General features: G+C 63.4%; 1 protein-coding gene across 1 annotated transcript; it reads right to left on the reverse strand.

The window, feature by feature from the left end:
- Positions 1–1018: 1018 nt before the first annotated feature.
- GBX1 (gastrulation brain homeobox 1) lies at positions 1019–7551 on the reverse strand (the record flags this gene model as incomplete). Its single annotated transcript, XM_080338748.1, has 2 exons — positions 1019–1539; positions 7092–7551. 2 exons carry the CDS (start codon positions 7549–7551, stop codon positions 1019–1021), a joined length of 981 nt encoding a protein of 326 aa, XP_080194874.1.
- Positions 7552–13147: the final 5596 nt, after the last annotated feature.

A 13147-nucleotide genomic window follows, 5' to 3' on the forward strand; every position in this document is an offset into this window, starting at 1 on the left:
TGGCGCAAGGCCCGCGGGGCGGGCAGGGCTTTGCCCGCAGGGGAGCTCTGCCACCGTGCGGATCCGATCTCGGGAGGGCGGCTCCTCCCCAGGCCTGGGGCACCGGGGGTGCCGGCTGTCCCGGGGAGCGGGGGGCGCGGCCGTGGTGGGAATGCGGGGCCAGCGCTCACGCCCCGCCCACCGTGGGAGCGCCGCTGGCCCCGGGGGCTGCGGGGACGGTGTCAGACAGCCCCGGCCCCAGCCCCACACCCGGTCCCGGCCCCTGCCCGTGAACCTCCCCCCGCCGGCGAGAGGACGGACCCGGGGATGCTCCCGGGCGCTTCCCAGCCCCTTCCTTTCTCTGCCGCCTTCCGCGTCTCAACAGCGGCACCTGACCGGGTCCGATGGAGGCCGCAAGGCCACCGCTGCTCTCCGCGCAGCCACCGGATCCGCGGACCCCGGTACCGGCACCGGCCGAGAGGCGGGCGGGCCCCGCAGCCTCCCGCGGTCCCCGGCTGCGCGCCCTCCCCGGCCGCCCCTCGGAGTCGGCGGCGCCGCCCGCTGTCCCTGTCTCTGCCCCTGTCCCGTCCCTGTCCCGTCCCTGCCCCGTCCCTGTCTCTGTCCCTGTCCCGTCCCTGCCCCGTCCCTGTCTCTGTCCCTGTCCCTGCCAGGCCGGGGGCCGCAGGGCGCTGCTGGCCGCGTCCGCTCGTCCCCGCAGCGTGGCCGCGGGGGCAGCACCGCGGAAGAACGTCCCCTCGCTCCATAGAAAATAATTTATTGAAATCACGGCTATACACGGGTGGGCGCCGCGGGCAGCGCGGCCCAGGCCCGGCGCAGCTGGACGGCGGGACCCGCGGGGGCCAGGCAGCCCGCGCTCCCCGCGGCACGGACAGACGGACACGCTGCCCTATGTACAGAGTTTACACGGAATAAATAAGGGACATGTACAGAGGAGTGCGAGCGGGCGCTCGGGCTGCGCCGGCCCCCCCCCCGCCGCCGGCCGCCCGCCCGCCCCAGGGTCCGAGAGCCCCGACGGCGCTCAGGGCCGGGCGCCCTGCTCGATCTGCTGGTGCTGGCTGCGCACGGCGAAGCGATTGACGTGCACCGGGATGGGCACCACGATCTTGGGGTTGCGGACGGGCTCGCCCGAGCGGTTGCTCACGTTGCCCGCCTTGATGCGTTTCCACTTGGCGCGGCGGTTCTGGAACCAGATCTTCACCTGCACCTCGCTCAGCTTCAGGGCGTGCGCGATCTGCGAGCGCTCCGTGAGGCTCAGGTACTTCTTGCAGTGGAATTCCTTCTCCAGCTCCAGCAGCTGCTCGCTGGTGAAGGCCGTGCGCCGCCGCCGGCTCTTGCCGGCCCCCGAGCCCGGCGGGGCCTGCTCGGCCGCGGGGCCGCCCTTGCCCTTGGCCTTGGCGCCCAGCGCGGCCGCGGCCGTCCCGTCCAGGAAAGGCTCCTCCTCGCTGTCCCCCGCCGAGCTCTCCTCCTCCCGCTCGCTGCACGGCGTCGCCGCCGACTTCACCTCCAGCTTCTCCTCGTCCGAGCTGTACGCCTTCCCATCTGCGGGGAAACAGCGTCAGCGCCCGCCGGCGCGGCCCGCCGCCCCCGCCCCCGCGGGTCCCCCGAGCCCCACACCGCGGGGGGTCCCCCGGCCGCCCCCCCGCGGCGGCCGGTCCCGCCACCGCCGCCTCCCGCAGCCCCGCCGGCCCCCCCGCCGCCTCCCACGGGAAAGGCAGCTTCCCTGGCGCTCGGCCCCGCTGCGGAGGCCCCAGCACAGTCCGCTCTGCGCCGCCCGCAGCCCGGCCGGCTCCGTGGGGCAGCATCCACAACCCCACTGCCCACAGCCCGGCCGGCTCCGTGGGGCAGCACCCACAACCCCGCTGCACCCAGCCCGGCCGGCTCCGTGGGGCAGCATCCACAACCCCACTGCCCACAGCCCGGCCGGCTCCGTGGGGCAGCACCCACAACCCCGCTGCACCCAGCCCGGCCGGCTCCGTGGGGCAGCACCCACAACCCCGCTGCACCCAGCCCGGCCGGCTCCGTGGGGCAGCACCCACAACCCCGCTGCACCCGCGGGCACCCTGGGCTGTGAGCCACGGCAGCTGCCACCGCCCCATCGCACAACCCAGCTGTAGCAGCATCTCTGCTTCATTCCGGCAAGGCAGACTGCAGCCCTTCTAGGGCTTGTCTGCTTCGCTACATCCAGATGCCCCTCCAATCAGGCCCCACTCTGTTCCCTCCCAGTGCATCAGACCATCGATGCTGTTCACCCAGAAGAGCTGAAGGGCCACCCTGGAAACAGCAGCCTGAGCCAGTTCCAGCCCAGCAAACCTCTCTGCAGGGCTCTGCAGCACATGGGGTGTCTGCTGTCAGCTCTCCCTCCCTAACCTGGGGATGCACAACAGCGGAGTTGTGCAGCCAGGGAACAAGGTGCTCAGGCAGCTGATGTCGCTGCTTCACAGGAGCCCATCATAGCCCACCCAGAGAGGAGGGAGGGCTTGGGCCACTGCAGACACCTCCGTTACGTTGCCTGCAAGGATATTGATAGGGTATAAGGGCATGAATCTTCTTCTTGCCAGCTTCTTGTGTCCCCAACTGCTGCCTGAATGATTATACAGACATGGAGCAAGGGAGAATATGGGTGGGAGGCAGTGAAGAGGAAAGAGGCCAGGAAGCCAGTCACTTTGTTGGTAGAAGGACTCCAACAAAGACCTCACAGTGATAAGATGCTCCCCACCATAGCCAGGGGTCATGGAGAGACAGGCCCGCCGCTATGCACAAGCAGATGAAGAGGCTTTTCTGTCATGCCGAGACTAGAAGAGACCGGCAAACCCTCCGAGTCCGGCCCAGCGGCAGGAACCGCTGCTGGCAGGAGCTGGCTGCGTACCGCTGCCGCTCACAATATAACCCCACATGCAGGAGAAGCAGCAGGTCTCCAAGCTCCCAGGCAGTGTCCAGGTACCTGCACGTGCAGCCCCTGCGCCCCGGGCAGCTCAGCTCCCCTCAGCGGGGAAGGCACAACAGCCCTCAGGCACCTGAGAGTGCAGGGGCGCAAATACGCGAGCAGCAGCTGCAAGAAACTGCTTAAGCCCAGAAGACATTCTTGGGCACCTGGCTGCTGTGGAGCTCCCACAAGCCCTGCCAGACCTGCAGCAAGTCTATGGCTTCCTGGAGGGGGTGGGTGGTTTGGAGATCATCTCCCTGCTCATCCTGCTTCATACAGCACGAAAGAAACACCTTCCTCTCTATTCTGCTGCAGAAGAATAGACAGTAACGTTTTTCTCCTTGAGGGCCAGGGTTGGTAAAAGAAATCTCCCATATGCACAGGAGGTAAAGACCCAGAAAATCTTGCTCATGGGGCTGAGGATTAGCAGCAGGTGCCATGGAGCACTTTGGCTGCCAGTGCAGTCTCATCAAGCACTTGCTGAAGAAAAGGAGAGCCTTCATTTCTGTGCACCACCCCTGTCCATTGGAGCACAGGTCTGGCAAGACAACGGAGCTGTGACAGGGATGCCGGTGTCTTCACCGCGAGCCCTGCTGGTGCTGCCGGGCCTCGCCTTCCCCCGCGCCGGAGGACTCGCGCCACAGCCTCCCCATCAAACACAGCGCGGCGCTGAGCGGGCAGCTCGGCCTTGTAGGCTCAGACCGTGCCCAGGAGACTGGAAGAAGGCTGAGCCTCCACCTGCAGCCTGTCACTGTGAAACAGGTACTGCCTGGAAACACCCTTCTTACACAGACCCCAAATTTTAAGTGGTCTCCAGCAGACTAACATGTCTCGCTTTTGTGTCTTATAAAAGGGCTGTGTTTGCAGTAAAGAACTCAGAACTATACAAGTATAGAGTCTAAACCAGAGATTTTCGCAAAGAAAATTGATGAACTGGTCTGTTAGTGCCCAGTGAGGAAGTGACGGCAGCAGGGGAACCCGTCCATTCGGTGGAAGAGTGTTCTGAGAGCTCCGGAGGCCTTTGAGCAGGGAGGGAAACTGCCATGAAGTCTCTGTGACTTTGAAAAATCAATCAGTAGATGAAGAAGAAGAGGATTGACCCGTTGCTTTGCTCTTCACAGTCTCAGCTGTTCATGGATCTTACTGTGGATGTGGCGAGCATGGTGAGGAGAACTGGGCATCAAGGTGACAGGGTTACTCAAGCAGGGCTGGGAGACCCAGACCACGAGTGGGTGCTGTGACAGCCAGAAGGGCCCCAGCACACGAGTGCTCTCCTTATGCTCATAGGGAACGACACAAAACTCCCCCGTCCCTGATGGAATGTGCAGTTACTGCATCTGCCCAGGAGGGTCTCAGGGCACCACCTGGGGCTTGGTGGGGCCTCCGAGAGCTTTGGGGAGATGGAGGTGTTGAGCGTCTCTGTCCTGGGGTCATACTCTTTGTTGCAGCTGGAGTAACAAACCAGACTCCAAGCTTTGCTGCTTCTTACAACCAGTTTCCTACATTTCTCCCCTCTCAAGAAGTGTGACAACAGCTGGAAGCAAGTTTAAAACATATTAGATGGAGAGAGACACCCTAAAATAGAGCATTGAGTCCCTTGGCTGATCCAGCAAGCAACTGATCTCGTCTCCATAGACACCTGCATGATGGAGATACTAATGAAGCCCAGGGACAGAAATAGTCACTTTAGGGTATAATTCACTTGGTGTCAGCAAAACAGACACGAGGAGACATTTCCTCTTCACATGGTTCTTCTACACGTAAGAGGTCTCTGGAATACCTTGCCCCAGGATGTGGCCGATGCCAGGTTTCTCTCACCCTTCTGGTGGACTCCTCCAAAAGAGGGTAGATCTCCAAAAGAGGGTAGATCTCCAAAAGAGGGTAGATAGAGCCGCAGAAGAGGAGCTGGTCAAAGGTCACTAAATATAGAAAACCAACACCTGGCTCAGGAAGCCCCTGAGGTGCAGGTGGTTGGGTGTTAAGGAAGGGTCATTTTAGGAAGCGTTGCACAGGTTGTGCTCTCTTTCTCTTCACTAGACAGTTGCTTTTGGCCGGGGCCACAGATAGGATGCCAGCACAAACTGCATTAGAGTCAATTTTTGATGCCTCCTTTAGACACAAATCAGCCTTCTCTTCCTTAATTGTGGAACCATCCTGGCTTTCATCTAGGATGGTTGATAAAAACCCCTACTGTCCATCTGCAGGGGCCCTGGCTGCTACAGTCAGGAGAACCATTAGGTAAAGCAGAAGGTGGGTACATTTGGCCTAACAAATCCTCTTGGACCCGGGCAGAGCAGCCCAGAGTCAGGTGCACGTGGGCAGAAGTACGAGCATCCTTCCTGGCTCCAGAGCAAGCACGGTGCTAAGAGACAGCCGCGAATGAACAGAGCAGTACGATACATTTCCTTCCATCGTACGAGCCAGTCACAACAGGGCAAGTCTTAGAGATACAATTTCTCCGTATCAGAAATGGCCACAGTCTGGGACAGAACACCTGAGCACCTCAGGAGCAGAGACCATGGGTTCGCTGTGGAGGAGCCACGGGGGAAGATCAAGCACAATGCAGGTCACTCTCACGTGGGCTGGGAAGACGTGGCCATGCGGACAGCCGGCTTTGGCCAGGGCAGATCTGTCCCTAAGGAGATTTGCACAACAGAAGTGAGGTCGTACTGTGCTTTTCACTGGACACGGAGGCCTGGGAGCACCAGAGGAGCACCGGGCTCCAATAATCCACAAAGGCAGTGGAGAGGCAAAATGCCCTGGTTGTCCTGGAGAGGGGTGAGGTTCAAGGGGTACCTGAGTGAGGGAAACAGTCTTCTGAGGGAAGAACAAGGCAGGGCAAGAAAAAGACCCAGGCTTAACCAGGAGAGGCTAACAGGAGGATAGAGAACAAACAGCAAGGCACCGCGAGAAGCAGCAGAGACTTCTCCGCATGCATCCATGCCAGGAAGCCTGTGAGACAAAGGTGGATCTCACGGGTGACCAGGGAAGGCAGCTGCAGGACAGGTCGTGTCAGAAAAAGCTAGCGGCTGGTTTGGCTCCATCTCGCCGAAGAAGAGACACCCCAAGCCTCATGCCGCGGGAGCTGGGGTGTAAGAGAGCAAGAACGGGGGCTGACCGGGAAACACGGAGCAACAAGTCAGCGAGGCTGATGCTGCGCGCTCGGGAAGCGGCTGCGGCTCACAAAGGCGAGGGCCCCACCAGGGCAGCGGGAGCCGCCCCCGGCAGCGCCGAGCGGGGTCCCGGGAGCGGAGCCGCCGCTGCCCGCGCCGTCGGGCAAAGCCGGTGCCGAGCCCGCGGGCGCAGGGGGGCAGCAGCGCGGGGGGCGGACACAGACGAAGGCGAGCGGGGCTCCGGGCGGCGCGGGGAGCGGGGCGGCCGCCTGGGACGGGAGCGGCCCCGCGCGATGTCCCCGCGGCGCGGGCCCGGAGCGCCGGTGTCCGCAGCACGGCGACCCCGAGAGGGCAGCGGAGCCCAGCCCGGAGCGGGCTGCGGGCGAACAAGAGCCCCCAGCTCCGCGGTCCGGTCCACGCGGGACGCGGCATCGCGCCGGGGACGAGGAGCAGCCCCGCGCCGCTGCTGCACCGACCGGGGCGGGACCGGGCGGGAACGGGAGGGCTGCGCGCAATCCGGCGGCGTCCCCCTGCCCTCCGCCTCGCTCGCCCCGGGCCGGGTGCCAGGACCAAGGAGAGCTCCGTGTCGCCGGGCCAACCTCGGCTCCGGGGTCCGCGGCGCTCCGGTACCGCCGGGCAGCCCGTGTCCCGCCGGGGCGGTCGCCCCGACCGGCGGCCCGGAGTTGGTCTCCCACGCGCGAAAGTTGCGGGTGCTGCGGAGCCGGGTCGGAATAGAGGGGAACCGGCTCGGTCCCCCCGGCTCGGCCCGACAGCACAGACCGGGAGCTCAACCGCGAGCAGGTCCCGCCGCCACGGCTCGTGGCGGTCCCGCTGTCCTGGCCTCCCCAGCGTCCCCGGCTCCGGTCCTGGAGAGCTCGGGAGCCCGCGGTGCCGCCCGCAGCCACCACTGGGGCGGCGGGGAGAGCCCGGACAGGGGCCGGGTGAGCGGGGCTGCCCGCCGCGGGGACCCCGGGGCTGCGGGAGTGCCGGGCGAGGCGGGCCGGCTCTCGCCGCAGGAGAGTTGCTCTCCGCGGGCTGGCCCGCGCCGCTCTTACCTGCCAGGCCGGGGAAGGGGTCCGGGAAGTGCAGCGGCGGCTCGGGCGGCCCCTTGTCGCGCCCCGGGGGCAGCTCCTCCGCCTCCAGGCCCTCGGCGCCCCGCCGGCAGCCGGCGTCGGGGGTGGCGCGCGGTGGGGGCAGCTCCTGCGGCGGGTAGAAGCCGTCGGGGGGCTCGGAGAAGCTGGGCAGGGCCGTGGTGAGGGCCACCATGGAGGGCACGGCCTGGCCCAGGCTGGCGCAGAAGGTGTTGGTGAGGCGGCCGGCGAAGGAGGCGAGCGGGGCCAGCGGCGGCAGCCCCGACTGCAGCGGCGCGTGGGACAGCGCCTGCGGCAGCACCAGCGGCCGGTACGGCATGAACATGGGGTACCCGGTGTAGAGCAGGTGCCCGGAGCGCGGCGGCGGAGTCCCGATGAGCGAGTCGATGGAGAAGGCGGTCCCCTGGCCGCTGGGTCTCTGCATGGCGAGCGGGCGCCGCTGGCTCAGCCGGCACCAACTTTCCGGCGAGCTCGGGCCGCCGCCAACTCGCCGCGCCGCCTCCGCCTCCGCCGGGCCCCGCCGCGGCCCCGGCCCGCGCCCGCCGCCTCCCGTGGGCTCCGGCGCCCGGCGAGAGCTGCCGCCCGCCCGCCCGCTCGCTGGCTCGGCGCGGCGGAGTGGAGGCGCGCTCGGAGCCGCCCGCCCGCCCCGCCGCGGGGGGGCCGGGCCGGGCCGCAGAGGGGAGGGGTGGGGAGGCGGGCGGGGGTGTCGCCCTCTGCTCTCATCCATCTTCTGCACATCACGGTCGAGTTCCTCCTTCAGCGCCCGCTCCGACGGGGCAAGGCTCCCCGCTCCCCCCCGCGCGGCCGGCCCCTGGGAAGGCGCCTCCCCCTCCCGCCTCATCAGCTGTTATTAATGGTGATTGATGATTAGCAATTATGGGGCCAGTACAAGGGCGCTTTTGTGGGGACGGGATGGGGCTGTGCTACTCGGCACATCCTTCCTCGGTCTGTCACCGAGCCCGGGACAACGGTCGGGGCGAGCCGAGCGCGCTCCGCCCCGGTCCCACCGTCTCCTGGAGCCGGCGGGGGTCTGCGTTCCTGACGGCTCCTGAGGGCCGAGCCCGGCGGGGACCGGCCCGGGAACGCTGGCGCCGGGTGGGCTCGAGTGCCCCGACGGACCGGCCCTCGGAGGGCACCGGCCAGGTCCAGCAGCCGGGCGCGCCCCCGCCGCTCCGGGGCTGCCGCGCTGAGCCGAACACCGTCCAGCTCCCGGCCCGGGCCCCGGGGACGGGCTCGGAGCGGGGTCTCCGCGGGACGGGAGGGCGTGGGCGCCGCGGGGCCGGAGTTGCCCAGAGACGTGCTGGGGCCGGAGCGGGAACGAGGGGCTGAAGCCCGGGAGCGGAATGAGGCTCCCCCGGCTCCCCCGGCTCCCTGGCTGTGCCTCCCCGACCCCGGGCACCGCGGGGGTCTCCTGGTGCCCGGCTCCGTCGGGGCAGGATCGGGCAGGCGGTGCGGCGCCCCGTCTGAGCGGGCCCGCAGCCCGGGGGGTCCTGCCCAGGCCGCCGCCCCCTGCCCGGACCCGCCCGCTCCCCCCGTCCCCAGGCCGGCCGCGCCGGGGCTGGCGAACCTGCCCGCGCTGCGCTCAGCGGCACAAAGCCCCGGGCTCTGCCCCTCCCACCCGCGCACTCGTGTGTCACGCGCGCACCCGGGCTGGCTGTCGATGGGCCCCTCCGCACAGCGCTCAGCCCGCCGCGCCAGTGACACCAGGGCCAGGCGAACGGCGCTGAGCTGCGGGATGGCTCCGCGGCCCCGCCTCGCCCTGCGTGTCCTGGAGAGCGCGGCCCGGCCCCGCGCGGAGTCCCCGCGCTCAGATGGGGTTCTGATCCCCACAGCTCGGCACTTACAGAGGTGCTCGCTGGAGCTGTAATGTGCTGAACACAGAGCAAGCCGAAGCTCTGCTTCAGAAAAGCATCAGGATTTCCACGTAAGACGCTCGGAAGCTGAGAAATGCCAGATCTGAAGTCATGTTTAAACTCACTCTGACTGCGATTTCAGCGGCACAGCTGCACACGAGACCTCCAGCTCTCTCCTAGGGTAGTCCTGCTCTCAGGACTCCTGCATGTTCCTGTCTGCGTCCACGCTTTTACCAGGGATGCAGTATCTCTGGCTGCTTAGCTACCCTGGCTCCTGCTGGCACCGATACCTACGTGAATACGTGGATTTCTGCACCACCATCCTCTCCCACTCTGTCCCCAAGCAGGTTTGAGCACCACTTTGCTGCAGCCTTGAATCATGTTCTGTGTGGCACCTGACGGTTCAGCTGTGCAGCTGGACACTTGAATCCCACACAGAGCATGTAAATGAGGCCGAATGCGTCCACAGGCTGACGGTGTGATATGCAGCCTTTCTGCACTAAACAGGCACAACCTGAATCCACAGGGGCCAGCCAGGAGATCAGTACCGAGGGCCTGCACAGAGCAGCCTCCTTCTTTTGTGTTTTATGCCTTTCTCTGTGGTACATCCTTGCAGTCCCGAGGAAATATCCCTCTGTGGAGGAGGGTGCCCCACTCTCAGCCAAGGAAACAGGTGTGGAGAAGTCAATGTCAAAATAATCATCTAGACACAAATATTGAATCGTACAACTGAGGCCTTGCTAGAAGAATCCCTCTCACCACGCTGATGCAAACGCCCCACACCAAACAATGGCCCTGGGATGGCTGGGGAAGAGATTTGTGAGTCTGCAGGGCAGAGGTTTGTGTGTTTGCAGGGCAGAGGTTTGTGTGTTTGCAGGGCAGAGGCCATCCGGCCACTGGGCTGGGACCAGGGCTCAGACTTCAGGCTGGGAAGGCGGTTGGCAGTGACAGCATTTGGGTGAATCCCACCTTAGGAATCAGTTGTGACTTGGTAAGTGACACAGTCAAGGTCTGCAGGTCAGCATCCCTGTTCTGTCCATGCTTGTCCCTGTTCTTCTGCCTCATCCACCAAATGTCCCTGTGGGAACGCAACCTCCAGGCTGGCGTCACCTTCTTCACAGTTCTTGAGTTCATTCCACTGCTTTCAAAGCACATTAGACCATGGAGAAAATGAAAGCACATCCATGTGTAACTTACTGGGTCTCAAGATCTGTACACAAAAGGGTCCAATTCAAGGGTGTGGGAGCAACTTCCGAACTCCTGAGCAGTTGTTCAATGGACCTTCAACCCACACCTCACACCCTCACATAAGTTAGCAAGATACTTGAGAGCAACAGGAAACTGCTGTCTTCAGTGACCTTGGTGGGGAAATGTTCTCCAGCTGGGGAATGTTCTCCAGCTCCCACGAGGAGGGATGATGCCCGTGCCCAAAGCAGCAGGTTCCCCCCTGAAGCCAACAACACAAGTTCACACACTGACCTTGCAAACCAATAGCTTGTGCCCTGCAAGTCCCTGCAGATGCCTCCAAGAGGAAGGTTCTGCTCGCCTGATCAGACCCGTGCACGGCGTGCAGCCCTGTCCCGGTTCAGCGCCAGGAGCAGCAGGGGCGGCTCGGGCCGGGGAGCCGGGAAGCGAGAGCTGCAGCGGGGCGGGGGGCAGGGACCTCCCTGACCAGGGTGCAGTCACCTCCCTGACCAGGGTGCAGTCCCACGGGACTCCAGCAACGTGAGCAGAGCGGATCTGGTAGCGGTAACAGTGGTCACCCAGTAAGTCCCACTCTCCGAGTGGTGAGACAGGTACAAGGCCAGGTCAGAAAGTCAAGTCAGTGGGTTGGGATCATTGTCAGCAGCAGGGAGCATCTCCCGCTTAGGTCAGGCAGAGACTAAGGGTGAGAGCCTGAGCTTAAAAGGGGAAGGTTCTTGCTGAGGTTCCCCGAGGACAGCCAGCTGCATCATCGGAGCTGGCCCCGACCACAGAGAGGAGGGCAATGTACTCGGGGCCCTGACAACTTACTCCGTTCAAGTTCACTTTGTCTCATAAGACTTTGCAGTAAAACAAGGTAGAAATTCATCTGCCAAATTTTGAAGCAAAGATCCAGAGGAGAAAATGTTGAAGGACTGGTAAAAAAAAAAGGTTGCAAGCAAAATAAAGCCAATACTGAACTCCTGTACTCCAGTGTGCACACTGAACGAGATGCAGGTGAGAGTTCCCACACCCACCATCCCTGCAGGGCGAGCCCCATTGGAAGGGTGAGGGCCCAGGTTGCCCACAGTAACTCCACCACCCCAGACGTCCGGGGCCTTTCCCAGTTTCCGTACCCGGTATCTGATCTCCCACCGTTTCTCGCTGTCTGGTGGAAATGCAGTTTCCATGGCTTCCACTTGAGGCTCAGGCGGCCGCGCTCCCGGGCGCCTCCTCCTCCCACCGCGATCCCGCGGGGCGCCCCTCCGTTCCTTTCTTCGGGCTCCATCCCTGCACCAGTAGCTGGTGTGTTCCCGTGACACGCCCGTTGCACACCATCCAGCACACCAGATACATGAGAAAGGTTAATTGTGTGTGCAGTTTGGGAAGCCCCCGGTCTCATGGCAGCCTCAGCTGTTGACAGAGACCTCTCAGGACCTTGCAGGACCCATTATCAGACATGGAGCTAAAAAAGAATCTTGGGAGGAGACCAAAGGCTCTCTGCCTTTGTTTTGGGCTTGCTGGGTCACAGCTCCATGTTCATCAGCCCCGAGTCTCCAGGCTGGGCCCCATGTGCTGAACTCATGTCCAGTGTCTGTGAGCCGAGCCCTCAAGCACCCCAGCGCAGCCGGTGCCATCTCCAGCACATCCCTGCCTGAGCTGCCCTTCCTCAGCCTGCCCTGCCTTCCCACCGCTCTTTTTGGCTGTTTGCTGCGCTAGAACTGCTGGAGCTTTCTCCTCCTCCTCTTCTCTGTCCCCTGCGGCTGACACGTGAGCACAGGAAAGTCAGTTTGCCTGATTTCTGGAGCCAGTGGACAAGACTGGGAAGTGTCCTGCTCCGTACTCAACCCTGGACAGTGTCAGTGCTGAAGGTGATACACGACCTGTCTGCTCCGCATAGACCGTCTGCCATGACTTCAAACTGCTCGGCATAGATAGAGGCTCCTGGAAGAGAACTGGTGGCCTCTAAAACTGTCCTTGCTTGGTCCATGCAAAGCAGAGTCCCCGGGGGTGATTTGGGAAAAGCTGATCCCGAGCTACTGGACAGAAGCAAGAGACAGGCCAGGTCTCCTTCCTGCACCGTAACTGCTGCCCCAAGGTGAAGAGCCGAGGGCGCACTCCTGGTACACAGACTCTTGGCGAAGTACGGGCCAATTAATTTTTGCTGCAGCTGTAATGGGAGAAGTTCGGTCTGAGACAAGCACAGAGCATGGCAAACCACAACTGCAGCAGTTAGAGTTTAATAACCGACTGGCAAATGAAAGCAGGTCTTTCTAATGGAAACTGCTATGCAAGCTTAACTTTATGCCTCTACCTGCTCCACTTACAATCTCTACATGGAATCTAGCACAACAGGACTAAACCTAGTCACGGCCTCTAGGTATTCCTGCAATATCGCTACTAAACATATTACAAGCAAGGGTAATGTTGCCAAATTATTTACTCAAAGTTGGGAAAGTCTAGAGAATGGGCTGGCTGCAATGTTGTGCTAATAGAAACCGTGTTCGTATCAGGCACGTACTCTGCTGTTGGCCCAGGCCCACGAAGAGCTCCAGGCAGACAAACCGGCGTGAGCCGTGGGCTCTGCAGGCCCCCTCAGCCCGTGTGCGGGTCCTGCCCCACACGGGCACCCGGCTGGACCCAGCTGCGCTCTGCAAACGCGGCCTCAGGGGTTCACCCACTGCCCGCTGCCCCACGCACTCCCTTCTTCAGCAAAACCTGCCCCAGCAGCACCCCCTCGTGTCCGGGAACACGCTGCAGGTCCAGCTGGAGCAATAGGAATTCAGGATCCCGGTTAACAGCATTCCCAGGTGCAGTTTTGCTGCTGACAAGACCTCGGAGCAGAAGAAGGGCTATTTGTCCCAAGGCAGGGTTTCCTGCGTGCCGTGACAGCTGCGCCTTTTCCGCGCAGCACACGGCTGCTCATGGGCAGCATGGGGCATGTTCGCTGCTGCACAGCTCAGCTTGCACCACCTCTGGCAGGCC

This window comes from Nesoenas mayeri (genome assembly GCF_963082525.1).
Source record: "Nesoenas mayeri genome assembly, chromosome: 2".
Taxonomy (NCBI): domain Eukaryota; kingdom Metazoa; phylum Chordata; class Aves; order Columbiformes; family Columbidae; genus Nesoenas; species Nesoenas mayeri.